Raw genomic sequence first — 22,090 nt, forward strand, 5'->3', positions numbered from 1 at the left:
CGGCTCTCTCACACAGATCCCAGGTGGTCACATCAGTCGCTCGTCAATCTTCTGAGCTGATCTGCCCGGCTCTCTCACACAGCGCCCAGGTGGTCACATCAGTCGCTCGTCAATCTTCTGAGCTGATCTGCCCGGCTCTCTCACACAGCGCCCAGGTGGTCACATCAGTCGCTCGTCAATCTTCTGAGCTGATCTGCCCGGCTCTCTCACACAGATCCCAGGTGGTCACATCAGTCGCTCGTCAATCTTCTGAACTGATCTGCCCGGCTCTCTCACACAGCGCCCAGGTGGTCACATCAGTCGCTCGTCAATCTTCTGAGCTGATGCGAAGCCAGGACACTGGACTTGTAACTAAACTCAACTAGATACGATCATGTTTACTCTCTCCTACTTTCACGTAGGCTACTTTTACTCTGATCTCATCAGTAGCTCTATATTGTTCCTCATGAATCTGTGTTGCCGCTCTCGCAGCATTCTTACGGTTGCTTGAATGTTAGGAGTACAGTAATACTTCTGTCATCTTTGGAGATGGAAAATTCTCCCCTTTTTAAAGAAAAAGCTTTTATTTACCCCCCTTGACGGTTATGATGTGGAGAAAATCAGAGCCGTAAATTATTTAACATCTAGCCAAGGCTTTATAGCCTATATGATTCATTATGGCTGGCTATGGCTGGCATTGGTTACAATCTGCCACAATATAAATGTTGCCAGCTAAGGTATACGAGGGGATGGTAGGTCTAGTTAGACAAGGCCATCTGAATGTGCACATGATGGAAGTTACAAGTAGCTGAAATATAAATTATGTCATAGATTATTTTGACTATTATGTGACTAAAATGGCTGTGACTGAAACTGTCTAGAGTTTTAGTCACAGATAATAACTGATAATAACTAACTGATAATAACTAAAACTAACGAAGGATGAAATGACTAAAATGTGACTAAAAGGTATTTTAAGACTAAACATAAAACCAAATCTAAAATAGATGCCAAAGTTAACACTTTTGTGTGTGTTTTTGGTTTTACTAAAGTAAAACAAGGAAAATTCCCACAAGGAAAACGTCTATTTTTGGCTTAGGGGTTAGGTTCAGGGTTAAAATTAGGGTTAGAATTAGGGTTAAGTTTAGGGTTAAGGTTAGGTTAAGGGTTAGGGGTTAGGTTTAGGGTTAACTTAGGTTAGGTTCAGGGTTAAAATTAGGGTTAGGGTTAGAATTAAGGTTAAGTTTAGGGTTAAGGTTAGGTTAAGGGTTAGGGGTTAGCGAAATAGGATTTTGAATGGGAATCAATTGTTTGGTCTCCACAAGGATAGTAAAACAAATGTGTGTGTGTGTGAGTACGTGAGTGAGTGACTGTCAGAGAGTTTGTGTGGCCAAGAGAGCTAAAACGAATGTGTGGCCAAGAGAGCGTGTAAAAGTATGTGAGTCTGTGCCAGTGTGTCTCTCTCTGAGAGTGTGACCTGGTTTCTGAAACCAGCTACAAACCGTGCCCAGGCCCATATACCTAGAGATGCCACTTTCACACTCCCAAATTACTTTCACACTCTTTCAAAGTCTTTCTTTCCCACTGCATCATAAGCAGACGACCATATAAGGTGTTTTCCAATTACTGCAACGGGATCTTCTGCAGTCACCCGTAAATACAAACATGAACCACACATGCACGCCGCACAAACGCACACACACACACACACACACAGGACCACAAGATGTTATTAACATTAATGTCTTACCTAGCCAGTGTTAGGCCAATTCCATTATCAGCAAATCTGAGGGAGAGAGAGAACCAGTTGTTAGAGCCAATCACATAGTAGACGGAACATTAGAATGAGAATATTACACAGACATGATCTGTTTCCGCATGTCAACAGTGTGTGTGTGTGTGTGTGTGTGTGTGTGTGTGTGTGTGTGTGTGTGTGTGTGTGTGTGTGTGTGTGTGTGTGTGTGTGTGTGTGTGTGTCTATTCACACACTGTTTGTCTAAAACTCCAAGGATAAGGGTTGACATTGGAAATGTTGTCAAGGAAGCAAAGCAGCAACAGACTGAAGGTGAGAAAAACAATAGAGGATTCAGTGTAAATGCTAGGGGATGTTTCTGACAGTTACTGCTGTGTTGAGTGCTAGACCTAGCAGTAGAAGCCTAGAGGTAAGCATGATAATTGGGGTGGCAGCACCATAGGACTGAGAGGGAGGTTAGAGACATAGCTAGTCAAAATGTAGCCCTTTTTCAGAGGCGTGAATGGTGTATATTTGTTAAGGTAGGTTACAGCTAAATATGTATTTGTTACAATCCACCTATCGCTCGATCCCTCCCTCCCACCTCTACCGCTCGCTCCTTCCCTCCCACCTCTACCGCTCGCTCCCTCCCTCCCACCTCTACCGCTCGCTCCTTCCCTCCCACCTCTACCGCTCGCTCCTTCCCTCCCACCTCTACCGCTCGCTCCTTCCCTCCCACCTCTACCGCTCGCTCCTTCCCTCCCACCTCTACCGCTCGCTCCTTCCCTCCCACCTCTACCGCTCGCTCCTTCCCTCCCACCTCTACCGCTCGCTCCTTCCCTCCCACCTCTACCGCTCGCTCCCTCCCTCCCACCTCTACCGCTCGCTCCCTCCCTCCCACCTCTACCGCTCGCTCCCTCCCTCCCACCTCTACCGCTCGATCCCTCCCTCCCACCTCTACCGCTCGATCCCTCCCTCCCTCCCACCTCTACCGCTCGATCCCTCCCTCCGTATACTCACTGGCAGTCGTCCAGCCAGACATCTCCTCCCCTCAGCCAGGCTCCGTGGTCCTGGTTCTTGTAGGCCACAAAATGGTGGATGAGAGCTGGGACACGGGGCTTGAAGGGATCCGCATCCTGGTGGGGTCCATATCTAGAGAGAGAGAGAGAAGAGAGAGAGAGCGAGAGAGAGAGAAGAGCGAGAGAGAGAAAGAAGAGAGAGAGAGAAGAGCGAGAGAGAGAGAGAGAAAGAAAGAGAGAGAAAGAAAGAAGAGAGAGAAGAGAGAGAGAGAAGAGAGAGAGAGCGAGCGGGTGCAAGGGAGAGAGCGAGAAAGAGAGAGAGTGATTGAGAGAGAGCGAGAAAGAGAGCGAGAGAGAGAGAGAGTGATTGATTGAGAGAGAGAGAAAGAGAGCGAGAGAGAGTGATTGATTGAGAGAAAGCGAGAAAGAGAGCGAGAGAGAGAGAGTGATTGAGAGAGAGCGAGAAAGAGAGAGAGTGATTGAGCGAGAGCGAGAAAGAGAGAGAGTGATTGATTGAGAGAGAGCGAGAAAGAGAGCGAGAAAGAGAGCGAGAAAGAGAGCGAGAAAGAAAAATCAGCTACACTGGTCTGCCCATAACTACCTTTTCCTTTAAACAGCTTAGAATCCAAGGCAGTCGCCACTCTAATTCATGAAGAACTAAATCAAATAACTAAAGTATAACAACAAAATGAAGCGTAATAAAGTAATATAATGTGATTAGTAATGTGGGGTAAACAGAACATACAGTGTATCAACAAATAAACCAGTCAGGAACTTGTTTTGAATCACGGGTTTGTGTAAAGTATTTCAAACATCACGGTCCTTCATGCAGACATCTCTGCTATGTATTAATCACTGTTCAAATGTTAACCAATGTGCTGTATGAAGCCTGGGTGAGTGGGTTTGCAGACTGGGGTCAAATACTTTGGTTGAGGTGCACTTGGACTTTTAGGACGATTCAATTGGTTCCATTGTTATGGGCAAACAATGTATTTGAAAGTCTTTGACATATGTATCTGAAAGAGGTCTGCTAACTAGCTACAGAGTGGCGCAGTGGTCTAAGGCACTGCATCTCAGTGCTACAGACCCTGGTTTGATTCAAGGCTGTATCACAACCGGCCGTGATTAGGAGTCCCATAGGGCAGCGCACAATTGGCCCAGCGTGGTCCGGGTTAGGGTTTGGCCGGGCTAGACTGTCATTGTAAATAATCATTTGTTCTTAACTGATTTGCATAGTTAAGTAAAGGTTAAATAAATAAAAATCTAAACTACTCCCCCTCACCCAGTCTCTCTGCATCCACTACCAACCTGTGTGTGTGTGTGTGTGTGTGTGTGTGTGTGTGTGTGTGTGTGTGGTGAGACACTGACCTTGCTCCCACTAGAGAAAGGAAGGGTCTCTTGTCCTTGTCATTGGCCTGTGTGGTCTTTACACCGTTGTCTAGGATCATCCCAGCCTGCACAGGTGCATACACACATTACATTAACACTTCCAGTTAAGGAGCCAGCTATCAGCCAACAGATATGAACAACAGATAGCTTTGAAACAGATAGCTTTCTCCTTGTCTTGATGATGTTTAGTTATGTATACTCGGGTGTGAGAACACTGAGGGTGATTCCCACAATGCACCCTATTCCCTACATAGTACAGCCTTGGCCCTGGTCAAAAGTAGTGCACTACTGTATGTGGGGAATAGGGTGCCATTGGGACCGATCATCTGAGTCGCCTCTAGCAACAACAACAGCCTCCAATCTCTCTCTCTCTCTCTCTCTCTCTCTCTCTCTCTCTCTCTCTCTCTCTCTCTCTCTCTCTCTCTCTCTCTCTCTCTCTCTCTCTCTCTCTCTCTCTCTCTCTCTCTCTCTCTCTCTCTCTCTCTCTCTCTCTCTCTCTCTCTCTCTCTCTCTCTCTCTCTCTCTCTCTCTCTCTCTCTCTCTCTCTCTCTCTCTCTCTCTCTCTCTCTCTCTCTCTCTCTCTCTCTCTCTCTCTCTCTCTCTCTCTCTCTCTCTCTCTCTCTCTCTCTCTCTCTCTCTCTCTCTCTCTCTCTCTCTCTCTCTCTCTCTCTCTCTCTCTCTCTCTCTCTCTCTCTCTCTCTCTCTCTCTCTCTCTCCTCCTGAACAAGGGCCTAATAGACACACACTGACACACAGCTTTTGTTTTATATGAAAAAAAAGCGGGACCCAGTGCTCGACTGGGACTTGAAAACCCCCAAATCATTCCTTACCCCGAGATAATTAAACTGGTGACTATCCAGGATAATAAAGGAAAATTAGATTTATTGAGGGACAAACAAACAATAGTTTTGGCATGAATCAACTTCATTCATCAGAAACGTAAGCCTATTGTTTGTTAGTCCCTCAATAAATCTATCAGATTCATGCAGCAACAGAGTGTTTCTCTTGTTTTATATATGTGTGTTTGCTGTGTGTGTGTGTGTGTGTGTGTGTGTGTGTGTGTGTGTGTGTGTGTGTGTGTGTGTGTGTGTGTGTGTGTGTGTGTGTGTGTGTGTGTGTGTGTTTGCTGTGTGTGTGTGTGTTTACCGAGGCGTGTGCGTCTTCGTGTTGCGTGCATATGTCTTTGTGTGGGTGTGCGCGCATAAACGCTTGTGTGTGTGTATGTCTGCTTCTTTATGTGTGCACAAGATGGTGTGTGTACGTCTGTGTCTTTGTGTACAAGCTGGTATATCTAGTTCTAACACAAGGAGGCTGTGGTAACAGCTTGACATGAGTTCTATTTCTATTAACACACCCTGCTAGGAACAGACAGAGAGAAAGAGAGAGAGAGCGAGAGTGAGAGAGCAAGAGAGAGAGAAAGGGTGGAGAGAGAGAGCACGAGAGTGAGAGAGTGAGAGTGAGAAAAGTAGAGAGAGAGAGTAAAGAGAAAGAATGGAGCGAGAGAGAGAGAGAGAGAGAGAGAGCGATAAAGAGAGAAAGGGTAGATAGAAAGAGAGAGAAAGGGTGGAGCGAGAGCGAACGAGAGCGAGAGAAAGGGGGGAGAGGGAGAGAGCGAGAGAGTGAGAGAGTGAGAGAGCGAGAGCGAGGACGAGGGAAGGGTGGAGAGAAAGAGTTTGAGAAAGGGTGCGGAGAAGGAGAGAAAGGATTGAGGGAAAGAGAGAGAAAGAGAGGAAGGGTGGAGCGAGAGCGAGAACAAGAGCGAGAGAAAGGGTGGAGAGAGACAGAGAGAGAGAAAGAGGGAAGGGTGGAGAAAGAAAGAGAAAGAGAGAAAGGGTGGAGAGAACGAGAGAGAATGAGAGAAAGGGTGGACAGAGAGAGAGCGAGAGAAAGGGTGGAGAGAGAGAGAGCGAGAGAAAGGGTGGAGAGAGAGAGAGAGAGAGAAAAAGAGGGAAGGGTGGAGAGAAAGAGAGAGAAATAGAGAAAGGGTGGAGAGAGAGAGAGAAAGAGATAAAAAGAGAGAAAGGATGGAGAGAAAGAGAGAAAGAGATAAAAGAGAGAAAGGGTGGAGAGAGAGAGAGAGAGAAGGGTGTGAACATGACAGAGAGAGAGGCCCTGCTAGCACAGACCACAAGGGCCATAACCAGACCGCATAGAGATTTATTATCAACTGAAGATGCTCGTTAACATGTAATGATCGCTGCTCTGCGGCTCCAAACCATGAATTAACCTTCACACACTGGGTTAACACACATGGAAGAGCAGTCAGCTTATATCTGGTTGGTTAATATGACTTCCTTTATTCTATTGGATGTTTGCTGTTATTATCTAACAAGACTCACACTCACTCTTACCCTGTTGTTGGAGTGGGCCCTATTGTTGGTGAACTGGCCCATAGGTGTGTGTTCGGTGCGACCAGGAGAATACATGCCCTCAGAGGCTCCCGTAGGCACATGGTGGAAGAGGAACCAGAAACCTGTCTCCTTGAAGGACACACACACAGTATGTTAACAAACACATGCAAGCATTAACACACACACACACACACACACCATACTATACATAACAAATGAATATACAGTAATTCATCAGACTGGACATTGGGGTAATGAGGCCTACATACATACTGTACACCTGAAGACAAGGACAGATAGAAAGAGTGAATGGGAGAGAGAGAATGAGAGAGATAGAGAGAGAGAGAGAGAGAGAGAGAGAGAGAGAGAGAGAGAGAGAGAGAGAGAGAGAGAGAGAGAGAGAGAGAGAGAGAGAGAGAGAGAGAGAGGGAGAGAGAGAGAGAGAGAGAGAGAGAGAGAGAGAGAGAGAGAGAGAAAGCAAGCGAGGGAGATTGGGAGAGAGACTTACCTCTGAGCCTGCTGCTGCACAGTTGATGAGGTTGTTATTGGGGTTGGCAATCCAAAAGGTGGACGTAGCACTGGAAGAGACAAAGAAAGACAAGAGGGAGGAAAAGAGAAAGAGAACGTGAGAGAGAGGAGGGAGAGAGAGAACGTGAGAGAGAGGAGGGAGAGAGAGAGAACGTGAGAGAGAGGAGGGAGAGAGAGAACGTGAGAGAGAGAACGTGAGAGAGAGGAGGGTGAGAGAGTGAGAACGTGAGGGAGAGGAGGGTGAGAGAGTGAGAGAGAAGAGGGAGAGAGAGAGAACGTGAGAGAGAAGGGTGAGAGAGAGAGAACATGAGAGAGACGAGGGTGAGAGAGAGAGAACGTGAGAGAGAAGGGTGAGAGAGAGAACATGAGAGAGAGAGAACGTGAGAGAGAGAGAACGTGAGAGAGAGGAGGGAGAGAGAGAGAACGTGAGAGAGAGGAGGGAGAGAGAGAGAACGTGAGAGAGAGGAGGGAGAGAGAGAGAGAACGTGAGAGAGAGGAGGGAGAGAGAGAGAGAACGTGAGAGAGACGAGGGTGAGAGAGAGAGAACGTGAGAGAGAGGAGGGAGAGAAAACAAGAGTTATTGATTATCCCAGTGTCCTACTCCTCGCTTCAGGCAGCACCTCAACAGCCTTGGTTTCTCATATGACTGCCTCGCCTGGTTCACCAACTACTTCTCAGACAGAGAAATCAGAGGGCCTGGTGTCCAGACCTCTGGCAGTCTCTATGGGGGTGCCACAGTGTTCAATTCTCGGGCCGACTCTTTTATCTGTATACATCAATGATGTCGCTCTTGCTGCTGGTGATTCTTTGATCCACCTCTATGCAGACGACACCATTCTGTATACTTCTGGCCCCTCTTTGGACACTGTTAACTAACCTCCAGACGAGCTTCAATGCCATACAACTCTCCTTCCGTGGCCTCCAACTGCTCTTAAATGCAAGTAAATCTAAATGCATGCTCTTCAACCGATCGCTGCCCGCACCTGCCCGCCCGTTCAGCATCACTACTCTGGACGGTTCTGACTTGAATATGTGGACAACTACAAATACCTAGGTGTCTGGTTAGACGGTAAACTCTCCTTCCAGACACACATTAAGCATCTCAAATCCAAAATTAAATCTAGAATCGGCTTCCTACTTCGCAACAAAGCATCCTTCACTCATGCTGCCAAACATACCCTCTAAAACTGACCATCCTACCGATCCTCGACTTCGGCATGTCATTAACAAAAGCATGGATGAAGTGGTGGTCCATGTGTGCAATTTAACTGCTGTTCTAATGGATCTTCTAATGGTCCTTTCCCAACTGTTGTGGAAATATTGTGCATTGACAGTGAATGTAGTTAACGTTAGCAGCCAGCCTGGTGCTACATGATATGACGTATACAAATAGGCCACCAGACAACGCAGTGTTTTTAGAGTATGACTGAACCACTTCCTAGGTTTATTGTACTAAGAGTCATTGCAATTTATTTTCACCGGCTTCACTTTACATCAGATTGATCTTAAATTGGTTAGCAATATTGAAAACATATTATTATGGATGAACTTCCCCAGCTGTACATTATTGTTGCTTTGTAGTGTAGAGAGGTGAGCAACATGTTTTCATTTCAACAGATACAGGTTTTGGATGATACATACGTTTTATTTTTCATCGTCCTTGAAGCATAACATTGAAATACTGTAAATTCCCATGAATTCCTAAGGAGGCTGTTCCTTAGGAGGAGTATCATAATGACGAACAGATGGGAGAGGAGATGAATGGGAGAGGAGAGGAGCTAAGGGGAGAGGCGAGTAGATTAGGGAGGGAGAGGAATGGAAAGTTGGGGAGAGGAGAGGAGAGGAATGGAAAGTTGGGGAGAGGAGAGGAGAGGAGAGGAGAGGAGAGGAGAGGAGAGGAGAGGAGAGGAGAGGAGAGGAGAGGAGAGGAGAGGAGAGGAGAGGAGAGGAGAGGGTGGAATGGAAAGGTGGGGAGAGGAGGGGAGAGGAGAGGCAAGGCACACATACTCTAATGTGACCGTCTCTCATGGCTTTGCAGTATTAATGTCTCCACCTGTCTGCTTATCAGTGAGGTGTCTAGATCTTTAATTGTTTCTATGAAATGTAATGTAAGGCAAATTCCTGGACTGCGTCACAAATGGCACCCTATTCACTACATAGTCCATTACTTTTGACCAAGCTCCTATATAGTGCACTACTTTTGACCCTGCAGGACCCATAGGACCATGGTCAAAAGTAGTGCACTGTCATGACATGCCCTTGGGGGGAGGATCATAGGCGCCCCACCTCTCTCTCCACAGTTTTATGATGGTCATAAATACCTGCAGGAAAACTCTCTCTCCCTACTCTCAGAAACTTGAGTTAAATCCCTTTGTCACCACAGAGAGTGACGTTGCAGTATGATAACATTAAAAGGCTGAATAATTAAACAGTATTTCTGTATCCCAACATTTGGAATGGTCCGTGGGTATTTAAAGAACAATCCTGTGGAATGTGTTAATAATTTGTGGCGTAACTAAAGACAGTATAACAACATAAGTTTATCTCTGAATGTGTATATTTCCCAGTTGTCAGGGTCACATCCAAATGTGGGGGAACGTATACGATTAAATGTGAAACTATTTGTGGGAAGATGTAATGAGATAATTATTTTCCATATGAAGTCTTAACCAAGTCAGTGGCCACGCCCACGTGAGCAGACATTACATCGGCGTCATGGAACGCCCCCTTTTTCCAGAGTGTATAAAACCCACTTCCGACAAAATGTACATCAACGAGACCAACATCGTGAGCTGAGAGGGACGTAATGGCTAGAACTCTGAAACTTCAACAGAGAAGAAGAACATCTCTACAAAACTAAAGACAACACAGGAACATTCAGTCTGCAGCTGTTTAAGTACTTTAGTCTGGTAAATGCAATGAGAACCAGTACTCTGAAAGATCCATTCTGGAGAACATTTCCCTATCAAATGACCATTGGTGCGTCTGATGTATCCATATTTAACAGACACTTCCAGAACAAAGGGAACAAGCTACAACTACGAAAGACTTGAATCTCTGGTGGACAAACCAGAGACTTTCTGGCGACTGAATTTCCAGCAGACAGACCGGCGATTTCAACAGAGAGACAACAAAGGTTTCCACTCGTAAATATGTAAAATGCAACCTCTTTTCGAATGACTGGCTGTTCATGTGGCTGTTCATGGGGCGGCAGCGTAGCCTAGTGGTTAGACCGTTGGACTAGTAACCGAAAGGTTGCACGTTCAAATCCCCGAGCTGAAAAGCCTGTCGTTTTGCCCCCCCCCCCCCCCCTAAATTCGGGAAAGAGTAACTCTTTAAACAACACATAGACACGAAGGCACTGTGTAGGTAATAGGATGTAACTCTTTAAACAACACATAGACACGAAGGCACTGTGTAGGTAATAGGATGTAACTCTTTAAACAACACATAGACACGAAGGCACTGTGTAGGGAATAGGATGCCATTTGGGATGCAGCCCTAGTAACCGACAACTAGATACAACTCTGATTTTAACACTCAAATGAATGTGGGATCCAGACTTTTAGTCAAACCTCTAGCCTTAGAATCACAACCTAATTGGTTTTGCAAAGGGAATAGAGAACATCAGTCGGGTAATAAGCAGTGTGTGTGTGTGTGTGTGTGTGTGTGTGTGTGTGTGTGTGTGTGTGTGTGTGTGTGTGTGTGTGTGTGTGTGTGTGTGTGTGTGTGTGTGTGTGTGTGTGATTTAAGGTAAGATAAGGTAAAGCTCAGTCTTATTGCAGTGTTGTATCTTCTGGCTGAGCGTGTATCTTATGCATTAATCATACTCTGTCTCTCTAACACCAGAGATAGCAGGTTACCACGGGGACAGACATATCAGTTCAGAGGACAGACTCTATTTATACGCAGCAGACATGCTAAACAGGTGAGTGTGTGTGTACATGTACCTGTTGCTGTCTGTATATATCCATCTTACGTGTATCTATATGTGTAGATGTGAAGTCAGCCCTAGACGCTGATCTTGGGTCAGTTTTGCATCTTCCCCACTAATAGTTAAGGTTAGGATTGCGTGAAGGGAAACTGATCCTAGATCTGTACCTAGGGGACACTTCTATTGATCTCCTCTACCTGCAGTCTTGTCGTGGGTTGGCCACATATCCGGGGAAGGCTCCCTGTGTGATATCGCGACACATCTTGCTGTCCCTGTCGGAGGGCAGCAGGGTACCAGCTCTGATCATCAGCCCCAGGCAGTGGTCAAAAGTGTTCCTCTCCTCAGGACCGTCCTCAGTGAAGAAACAGTGTCCCAGAGCATCATAGCCCACCACGTCCTTTACCTGGTAGGACAGAGAGAGGGGGGAGGGAGAGAGAGGGGGGCGAGAGAGAGTGAGGTGGGGAGAGAGAGAGAGTGAGTGAGTGGGGGAGGGGGGAGAGAGGAGGGAGAGAGAGGGGGGCGAGAGAGAGCGAGGGGGGAGAGCGAGTGAGTGAGTGAGGGAGGGAGGGAGGGAGGGAGAGAGGAGGAGGGAGAGAGGGGGGGCGAGAGAGCGAGAGAGAGAGAGTGAGTGAGTGGGGGAGGTAGAGAGGAGGGAGAGAGCGAGGGGGCGAGAGAGCGAGGGGGGGGAGTGAGTGAGTGAGTGAGTGAGTGAGTGAGTGAGTGAGTGAGTGAGTGAGTGAGTGAGTGAGTGAGTGAGTGAGTGAGTGAGTGAGTGAGTGAGTGAGTGAGTGAGTGAGTGGGGCAGGGAGGGAGGGAGGGAGAGAGAGAGGAGGGGGGAGAGCGAGAGAGAGAGAGAAACACCAGGGTTGGGATCAATTCCATTTAAATTCCAGTCAATTCACGGAGTACGCTGAATTTCCAATCCCAATATCTTCAATGCTTTCAATGAGGAACATTTGGAATTGGAATTTGGTTTAGTCCTACTTTCTGAATTGACTGGAATAACCCCAACCCTGACAAACCACGCACACATTTATTTTGACTGGCACATGTCTGAAGGACGTGGTTTTCCTTCTGTCTCTTCTCTGTCATCTGCACTGGGCTAAAAACCCAATCTCATCAGATGGTGTGAAACACATCATTCCACTGAGCTACACCATTTAAAGAAAGATATTACTCTGCCTGCCACACTTGCTAGCTAGCTCATCTCACCTCTTCTTTGCGGTTGGTTTAGGGAAGTCTCCTCATGTGAGAACAGTTCACCAAACTACCTCTGCTCACACAAGACTGTATTAGCCTGCTGAGCTAAATCATGCGGTGCTAACCCCAGTCTTCATGTCTATGGAGATATTCTGACATCTGATGAAGGAGAGGAGACTAGGGCCTGAGTCTCAAATGGGACCCTATTCTCTATCTAGTGCATTATTTTAAACCAGGGTCCGTAGGGACCAGGGACCCTGTTCCACTATGTAGGGAATAGAATAGGGTACTAATTGGGACAAAGCCGAAGCAGAAAGATAACATCTCAGAGAATTCAGTATCTCACCATCTATCTTCCATTTCCTTCTAACGCCTGAAGAGTGACAGGACACAATTGTGTTCTATCCAGTTTGTACCCAATTTTCAGGAGCCTTGGTTTAGATACGTCATGTTGGGTAGCAACGGCACATCTCCTCGTTATGGCAACGGATAGATTCTCTGATTGCCGTGGCAACACAACAGGACACCTTTAACAACCCTCCAACACATACGCACGTGCACGAGGATGGGCGAAGATGAGCTTGCATGAGCGCGCACACACACACACAAACACACACACAAACACACACCCACCCACCTCAGTCTCCAACAGACTGTTCTCATAGAATTCTAGCTAGAAGCAATTATCTTCTTTTGTGCGTAATTCTATTTAGTTGCTCTGTCTGTGACCCTGTAAAGTCCACAGATCATAATGTCCCTGGGTTCACAACAGTAATTAGCAACATGCATAATCATGAATATGGTTATTATCATCATTATAATTTCGTAGGTGGCTCAGATTTTTAGCAAAGACAGTGAAATAACACCACAGGTAAGTTTCCTGAAACCCTTGTAGCTCAACCTGGATAAGGTTACAAAATTCCAGCAACTTTCCCAAAATTCCCAGGTCTTCTAGAAGTCCTGGTTCAAAGATTCCCGGAATCAGGATTTCTGAAAAACCTGGGAATTTGAGGAAAGTCAGCAGAATTGTTCAACCCAAGATGTGGAGCGTTATAACGTCTCAACAACTCAGCTACAGCCCTTAGAGAGTAACGCTAATAAAATGGATGTGTTTGACTGTACTTTTTCTGTGCCTCCGTGAACGGAAGAAACCGGTCAAATGAGGTCTGAAAATCTTTGTGTGAATGTGCTAACCCTACTGATTCAGTTAAATGACTTTACATCTGGGATCCGAAAAACAGCTGTCACCCTGCCACTCGTTTGGTATACAGCTTATAGTTGGGGTTCTGCTGGGGTAAGACAGTTGATCTAACAGAAGACCTCTTTAACCACACACACACACACACACACACACACACACACACACACACACACACACACACACACACACACACACACACACACACACACACACACACACACACATGGTGGAGAGGCTGGGCGAAGGCGGGTGTCGTCGTGACAACTGAATGGCCGACCAGCAGCACTTTTATACTCTCAAATGTATGGAACCAAATGTCCAAGTGTGTGCATGCATATAGCTCACCAGTAGGCCGTTAGAGCCGTGCACAGTGACACAGCGGGAGAAGGTATGGTGGATGGACAGATCGCTGACGGAGGTGGGGGGATCGTAGCCTCCCTTCTGGTCCACGTCTCCGTTCATATGGAAGTGGACAGGGTAGTGACCCATAGACTGTTGACCCATGTGCTGCAGCTCTACACCAGACACCTGCACAGACTTAAAGCCACGCTCCACCTGGGAGGGAGAGAGGGGGAGAGTGAGGAGAGAGGGGGAGAGTGAGACAGTTAGAAAGTGAGACCGCTAGAGAGTGAGACCGCTAGAGAGTGAGACCGCCAGAGAGTGAGACCGCCAGAGAGTGAGACCGCTAGAGAGTGAGCCCGCTAGAGAGTGAGCCCGCTAGAGAGTGCGACCGGCTAGAGAGTGAGACCGTTGGAGAGTGAGACCGTTAGAGAGTGAGACCGTTAGAGAGTGAGACCGTTAGAGAGTGAGACCATTAGAGAGTGAGACCGTTAGAGAGTGAGACCGTTAGAGAGTGAGACTGTTAGAGAGTGAAACCGTTAGAGAGCGAGCCCGTTGGAGAGTGAGACCGTTAGAGAGTGAGACCGTTGGAGAGTGAGACCGTTGGAGAGTGAGACCGTTAGAGAGTGAGACCGTTAGAGAGTGAGACCGTTAGAGAGTGAGACCGTTAGAGAGTGATGCCGTTAGAGAGTGAGACCGTTAGAGAGTGAGACCGCTAGAGAGTGAGACCACTAGAGAGTGAGAGAAAGACAGAGAGAAAGACAGGAGAACTTGAATGTGAAAGAAACAGTGAAAGTGTGAGAGATTGAGTAGAAGACAGATAAAAAGATAGCGAGAGTTTCCATGCATGAGAGACTAATCAAATTGTTTCCATAATTCTTCATTAAAACGTGGTTGACTAGAATGTAATGGGAAGAATTTGCAGGCAGTGGAGATGGACGCGGCTCCATTACTTACTAGCTGTGGATCTTCTTCTGGGCTGCATCCCAAATGAGAGCCCTGCATTTCCTGGTCAAAGGTACTGCACTATTATAGGGTGGCATTTGGGACACAGCCCAGGTTCTATGACTGACAGCTTCAATAAACAGCTGTCTATTGAACAGGATGCAATCCAACTCACTCTAAAGACTATGCCAGTGTGCCTGTGTGTGTGTGTGTGTGTGTGTGTGTGTGTGTGTGTGTGTGTGTGTGTGTGTGTGTGTGTGTGTGTGTGTGTGTGTGTGTGTGTGTGTGTGTGTGTGTGTGTGTGTGTGTGTGTGTGTGTGTGTGTGTGTGTGTGTGTGTGTTTATCTCCCCCCTAGGTTGCGCTTCAAACTTTGTTTCTGTGCTGTAAATAAAATTTGCCTTAATTTAGACGGAACTCAATCAAAAGAGCTTCCAAGAAACTTTCACTCATTGGAAATGTTCTGCCAAACCTAATTACAGTAATGGCAAACAACACAATACAAGAAACTCTCCCAATGTGACACTCCCCGTCAGCAAAGTGACAATTGTTTATTTGTGCAAACCTTAGCCTGCCTGCTTGCTATTAGCTATTATCCATAGCTGTTATGGTGCTGTGTGTGTGTGTGTGTGTGTGTGTGTGTGTGTGTGTGTGTGTGTGTGTGTGTGTGTGTGTGTGTGTGTGTGTGTGTGTGTGTGTGTGTGTGTGTGTGTGTGTGTGTGTGTTTGCCTGCCTGCCTGCCTGCCTGCCTGTCCATCTGTCATAGAATCACACTGGCCTAATGACAGCCAACATACCACTGTCATAACGATGATATTACAAATGTCATTGACAGATTGCGTCACCATATGTCATCTGATGACAGTCATGACCCAAACCAGATCATTACTGTAATAATCTATTTGGCTGGCGTGTGTGACAGTCTCAGCTCTCTCTGTCCTAACTGTGCTCCCCAGAGTCTGGGCGCCGAACAGGATGGCTGCCTCGCTTCGCGTTCCTTGGAAAATATGCAGTATTTTGTTTTTCTATGTGTTATTTCTTACATTGGTACCCCGGGTGATCTTAAGTTTCATTACATACAGCCGGGAGGAACTACTGAATATACGATTAACGTCAACTAACCACCCTTCCTACCAGGAATATGACTTTCCCGAAACGGATCCAGTGTCTTGCCTTCCACCCAATACAATGGACCTGATCCCAGCCGGCGAAGCTACACGACGCCGAAAAAGGGGCAAACGTAGCGGTCTCCTGGTCAGGCTTCGGAGACGAGCACATCGCGCTCCACTCCCTAGCATACTACTCGCCAATGTCCAGTCTCTTGAGAATAAGGTCGATGAAATCCGAGCACGGGTAACATTCGAGAGAGACATCAGGGATTGCAACGTGCTCTGCTTCACGGAAACATGGCTAACTGAAAAGACGCTAACGGAGTCGGTGCAGCCAGCTGGTTTCTTCACGCATCGCGCAGACAGAAACATACATCTTTCTGGTAAGAAGAGGGGCGGGGGGGTATGCCTCATGATTAACGAGACGTGGTGTGACCATCATAACAACACTCAGGAACTAAAGTCATTCTGTTCACCTGATCTAGAACTCCTCACAATCAAATGTAGACCGCATTATCTACCAAGGGAATTCACTTCGGTCATAATCACAGCCGTATATATTCCCCCCCAAGCAGACACATCGATGGCCCTGAACGAACTCTATCTGACTCTCTGTAAACTGGAAACCACACACCCTGAGGCTGCATTCATCGTAGCTGGGGATTTTAACAAGGCTAATCTAAAAACAAAACTCCCTAAATTCTATCAGCACATCGATTGTCCGACCAGGGCTGGCAGAACTCTGGACCATTGTTATACTAACTTCCGCGACGCATATAAGGCCCTCCCCCGCCCTCCTTTCGGAAAAGCTGACCACGACTCCATTTTGTTGATTCCAGCCTACAAACAGAAATTAAAACTACAAGCTCCCGCGCTCAGGTCTGTTCAACGCTGGTCCGACCAATCTGAATCCACGCTTCAAGACTGCTTTGATCACGCGGATTGGAATATGTTCCGCACGGCGTCCAACAACAACAATGATGAATATGCAGATTCGGTGAGCGAGTTCATTAGGAAGTGCATTGACGATGTCGTACCCAGAGCAACGATTAAAACATTCCCAAACCAGAAACCGTGGATTAACGGCAGCATTCGCGTGAAACTGAAAGCGCGAACCACTGCTTTTAACCAGGGCAAGGTGACCGGAAACATGACCGAATACACACAGTGTAGCTATTCTCTCCGCAAGGGTATCAAACAGGCTAAGTCCCAGTACAGAGACAAAATTGAATCGCAATTCAACAGCTCAGACACAAGGGGTATGTGGCAGGGTCTACAGTCTATCACGGATTACAAAAAGAAAAGCAGCCCCGTCGCGGATCAGGATGTCTTGCTCCCAGACAGGCTAAATACCTTTTTTGCCCGCTTTGAGGATAATACAGTGCCACTGACACGGCCCACTACCAAAACCTGCGGGCTCTCCTTCACTGCAGCCGAGGTGAGTAAAACATTTAAACGTGTTAACCCTCGCAAGGCTGCAGGCCCAGACGGCATTCCCAGCCGCGTCCTCAGAGCATGCGCAGACCAGCTGGCTGGTGTGTTTACGGACATATTCAATCAATCCTTAGCCCAGTCTGCTGTTCCCACATGCTTCAAGAGGGCCACCATTGTTCCTGTTCCCAAGAAAGCTAAGGTAACTGAGCTAAACGACTACCGCCCCGTAGCACTCACTTCCGTCATCATGAAGTGCTTTGAGAGACTAGTCAAGGACCATATCACCTCCACCCTACCGGACACCCTAGACCATGGGTGTCAAACTCTGGCCCGCGGGCCAGATTTGGCCCGCGGGGTAATTATATTTGGCCCGCGAGACAATACCAAATTACTACTAGAGCTGGCCCGCCGGTATTATACAGCGCATTCACCGCTAATACTACGAATCCCATAATGCTCTGCTGTTGTTTTCGCGCGCCAATCAGGACAGGACCCAGAAACGCCCTCTCCTCTGTGACAGTAGTCATAGCAACATAGACGCTACAACTGTCAGCGCGCTATCCCTTCCCAAAAATGGCGAAAAGAAAGGCAGAAAACAGGAGCTTTCTGGACAAGTGGGAGGCAGAATATCTTTCTCTGTGACATCTCGAGCCATCTCGATGCGCTGAACCTGCAGCTTCAGGGGCGGGGGCGCATCATCACAGACATGTACGCTGCAGTGAGGGCCTTTAAAACTAAACTGTGCCTGTGGGAGAATCAGATGCTGCAAGGAAACCATTGCCATTTTCCCTGCTGCCAAACCATAAAAGCGCAGATCTCTACCGCCGTGTTCCCATGCGCACAGTTTGCTGAAAAACTCAGTGTTCTCGCCGCTGAGTTTAGCCGGCGATTTGCCGACTTCGATGTCCAGAAATGTAGGTTTGAACTGCTTAGTAATCCCTTCGCAGTTGATGTGGAAAATGCACCAACCAACATCCAAATGGAGCTGATTGAACTCCAGTGCAACGACACGCTGAAGTCAAAGTATGATGCTGTGGGCGCCGCACAGTTTCCACGGTTCATCCCTGACACAATGCCTCAGCTCCGCACCCAAGCTGCTCAGATGCTCTCCATGTTCGGCAGCACTTATCTATGCGAGCAACTTTTCTCCTCGATGAAGATGACCAAAACAACTCACAGGAGACGTCTGACTGATGAACACCTTCGCTCGATACTGAGGATTTCTTCAGCTCAGAGCCTGAGCCCAGACATTGATGAACTAGCATCCAAGAAGAGATGCCAGGTATCTGGCTTGGGCACATCAGATTAGATCAGTGTGCAATAATTAATGTTTTCTTTGTGCACTTTTTCTTGCTACAAGGCATGGGCTTGAATGGTTGATTGATTTATTATCATTTTATTTGTAAAATTATTAGCCAGTGGAAAAAGTTTATTTTGGTATTTAAATCAGAAGGCTGCAAATAGAAAAGAGGCATACAATTTTTATTTAAATTTTATTTATTTAATAAATGAATGCCATTGATGTGTTTTTTCATTTGAAATTCGATTTTGCATGTCTCCACTATTAAATTATATATTGTATGGTAATAAGCGATGCTTGTTCCATATTCAATGTTAAAGCAAAACTTGTTTGGGTCCATATTAAAAGGTTCATTTGTTCAATGTTGGCCCGCGACTTTGTTCAGGTTTTACATTTTGGCCCACTGGGTATTTGAGTTTGACACCCCTGCCCTAGACCCACTCCAATTTGCTTACCGACCCAATAGGTCCACAGACGACGCAATCGCAACCACACTGCACACTGCCCTAACCCATCTGGACAAGAGGAATACCTATGTGAGAATGCTGTTCATCGACTACAGCTCAGCATTTAACACCATAGTACCCTCCAAACTCGTCATCAAGCTCGAGACCCTGGGCCTCGACCCCGCCCTGTGCAACTGGGTCCTGGACTTCCTGACGGGCCGCCCCCAGGTGGTGAGGGTAGGTAACAACATCTCCACCCCGCTGATCCTCAACACTGGGGCCCCACAAGGGTGCGTTCTGAGCCCTCTCCTGTACTCCCTGTTCACCCACGACTGCGTGGCCATGCACGCCTCCAACTCAATCATCAAGTTTGCGGACGACACTACAGTGGTAGGCTTGATTACCAACAACGACGAGACGGCCTACAGGGAGGAGGTGAGGGCCCTCGGAGTGTGGTGTCAGGAAAATAACCTCACACTCAACGTCAACAAAACAAAGGAGATGATTGTGGACTTCAGGAAACAGCAGAGGGAGCTCCCCCCTATCCACATCGACGGGTCAGTAGTGGAGAAGGTGGAAAGTTTTAAGTTCCTCGGTGTACACATCACGGACAAACTGAATTGGTCCACCCACACAGACAGCGTTGTGAAGAAGGCGCAGCAGCGCCTCTTCAACCTCAGGAGGCTGAAGAAATTCGGCTTGTCACCAAAAGCACTCACAAACTTCTACAGATGCACAATCGAGAGCATCCTGTCGGGCTGTATCACCGCCTGGTACGGCAACTGCTCCGCACACAACCGTAAGGCTCTCCAGAGGGTAGTGAGGTCGGCAGAACGCATCACCCGGGGCAAACTACCTGCCCTCCAGGACACCTACACCACCCGATGTCACAGGAAGGCCATAAAGATCATCAAGGACAACAACCACCCAAGCCACTACCTGTTCACCCCGCTATCATCCAGAAGGCGAGGTCAGTACAGGTGCATCCAAGCAGGAACCGAGAGACTGAAAAACAGCTTCTATCTCAAGGCCATCAGACTGTTAAACAGCCACCACTAACATTTAGCGGCCGCTGCCAACAAACTGACTCAGCTCCAGCCACCTTAAAAATGGGAATTGATGGAAATTATGTAAAAATGTACCACCAGCCACTTTAAACAATGCCACCTAATATAATGTTTACATACCCTACATTACACATCTCTTATGTATATGTATATACTGTACTCTATATCATCTACTGCATCTTGCCATCTTATGTAATACATGGACCACTAGCCACTTTAAACTATGCCACTTTATGTTTACATACCCTACAGTACTCATCTCATAGGTATATACCGTACTCTATACCATCTACTGCACCTTGCCTATGCCGTCTGTACCATCACTCATTCATATATCTTTATGTACATATTCTTTATCCCTTTACACTTGCGTGTATAAGGTAGTAGTTGCGGAATTGTTAGGTTAGATTACTTGTTGTTATTACTGCATTGTCGGAACTAGAAGCACAAGCATTTCGCTACACTCGCATTAACATCTGCTAACCATGTGTATGTGACTAATAAATTTGATTTGATTTTGATAGCCGTGCTAGACGGGGACGGAAGGGTTGTGCTTTCTAACTAAACATCTGATTATAACTCAACTCTATAAACTTTTCCCTTACCCTCAGCTAACCTGTAAGGACAATAGATGAGCTCAGTTTCTTAATGTAACCTTTATGTTAACTGTACAGTATAGCCCAAAACAATAGCCCATTTCTTCTGGTGAAGGCCTCAAGGACTGAATAAACAGAACAGAAAGACATGATCAGGGGTGCAGAACTCTGGTAACCTCCCAGACTGCAGCCCTTTCCTGCAGTCAAATGACCTTGAGGCCTCATGGGTAGAAGGTTACTAATATTATTCAGCATTAATAAACATTATTTCAAAAACCCGCTGAAAATCCGGTGTGTCTATGTCAAATGGTTTTGTTATATTTCAGTCTTCTGTGATTTATATAAAGTGTAATATTGGAATGCAAACTCAACATTTAAAGCATTTCAACTGTATGTCTGACATGGTACAAGTGTCTTCTTTTTTTATCCCATAATCATGTGTGTGAGGTGTATACTTTTGTTTCAAAGTAGAATTGTTTAAGAATACCAAGAAACACTCTGTGTGACCCTGATTTAGCCCACTGCAGTAAAAGGTTAAGGAAGTTAAGTCACCGGAATTGTACAGCCCTACACACACTATCTACAAGTTTAGATCATTGGAAGGATAAAGAAAAGATGAAAGTAGATGGAAGGACAAAGAGAAGATGTAGGGGTTTATGGAAGGATGAAGAGAGGATGAATGAATAAAGTAAAGGTGTAGATAGAGGGATGAATAGATAGATTGGAGGGGTAGAGTCGTGAACAATTAATGACATGTTAATTAAATTACCTTCACGTGTCCCCCGAAAGTGTCGAAGGCGAAGAACTTGCAGGCCTCGTTGTCGTAGCAACGAGGTTCCATCTCGCCGCGCACCAGGATGTTGCGACTCAGCAGGCCGACCTCTGCCCTCATGTCCACCCCATCCACCTCCTCACCCATGTGGAGGAACACTGGCTTACCTACACACACACACACACACACACACACACACACACACACACACACACACACACAAACACACAAAGAGTTAGAACACACCTGGCAACACACATACACAGTCATACGAGTGCACATGTACACACACACACACACACACACCAGGGTTTCCGTTAGCAGGTAATTTCCGGCTTTTGGCCGATAAAATAAATGAAAAGCCGATAAAAATTGTAGTCAGCCAAATTGTCTGGGGCTGGTCTGCTGCTGAGGAGAGAGTGAGAGAGGAGCCTTGGCCTAGGATACTGTTGATTGTGAAGATGGAGCCCTTTTTCATCAAAGTAAAATGAAAATTAGAGAGTAGTGAAAAGCCTACATGGCGGGGCGCCAGACTGCCACCATTTAGTCTCGCTGGGCGAGTTAAAACATGTATTGGTCGCATCTGTGCGAGCTGCACATTAATTTACCTCACTCAAAACGTCTTCGTTTTTATGAGGCTAAAACCATGATTTGGTGAAACAGTAAATTACATTATCCTCATGATTCCTGTAATGAAAGTGTCTGCCTACCTGCCCCTGTTTCGCTGGGGCCTGCTGCTATGTTGAGCGAG

The 22,090-nt window shown here is 46.7% G+C and overlaps 1 protein-coding gene across 3 annotated transcripts in view; it reads right to left on the bottom strand.

Moving 5' to 3' along the window:
- LOC139575666 (cell migration-inducing and hyaluronan-binding protein-like) overlaps nt 1-22,090 on the bottom strand; it is a 167,083-nt gene that overhangs the window by 31,133 nt on the left and 113,860 nt on the right. For all 3 annotated transcript variants that reach the window (XM_071400857.1, XM_071400858.1, XM_071400859.1), the window contains exons 12-19: nt 21,337-21,506; nt 13,679-13,888; nt 11,130-11,335; nt 6,979-7,048; nt 6,471-6,599; nt 4,099-4,184; nt 2,732-2,863; nt 1,730-1,765 (exon numbers count right to left, since the gene is read on the bottom strand). In XM_071400857.1, the coding sequence (XP_071256958.1) occupies nt 1,730-1,765; nt 2,732-2,863; nt 4,099-4,184; nt 6,471-6,599; nt 6,979-7,048; nt 11,130-11,335; nt 13,679-13,888; nt 21,337-21,506 (1,039 nt within the window). The remainder of the gene's footprint in view (nt 1-1,729; nt 1,766-2,731; nt 2,864-4,098; nt 4,185-6,470; nt 6,600-6,978; nt 7,049-11,129; nt 11,336-13,678; nt 13,889-21,336; nt 21,507-22,090) is intronic.

Source organism: Salvelinus alpinus, chromosome 5, assembly GCF_045679555.1.
Source record: "Salvelinus alpinus chromosome 5, SLU_Salpinus.1, whole genome shotgun sequence".
NCBI lineage: Eukaryota > Metazoa > Chordata > Actinopteri > Salmoniformes > Salmonidae > Salvelinus > Salvelinus alpinus.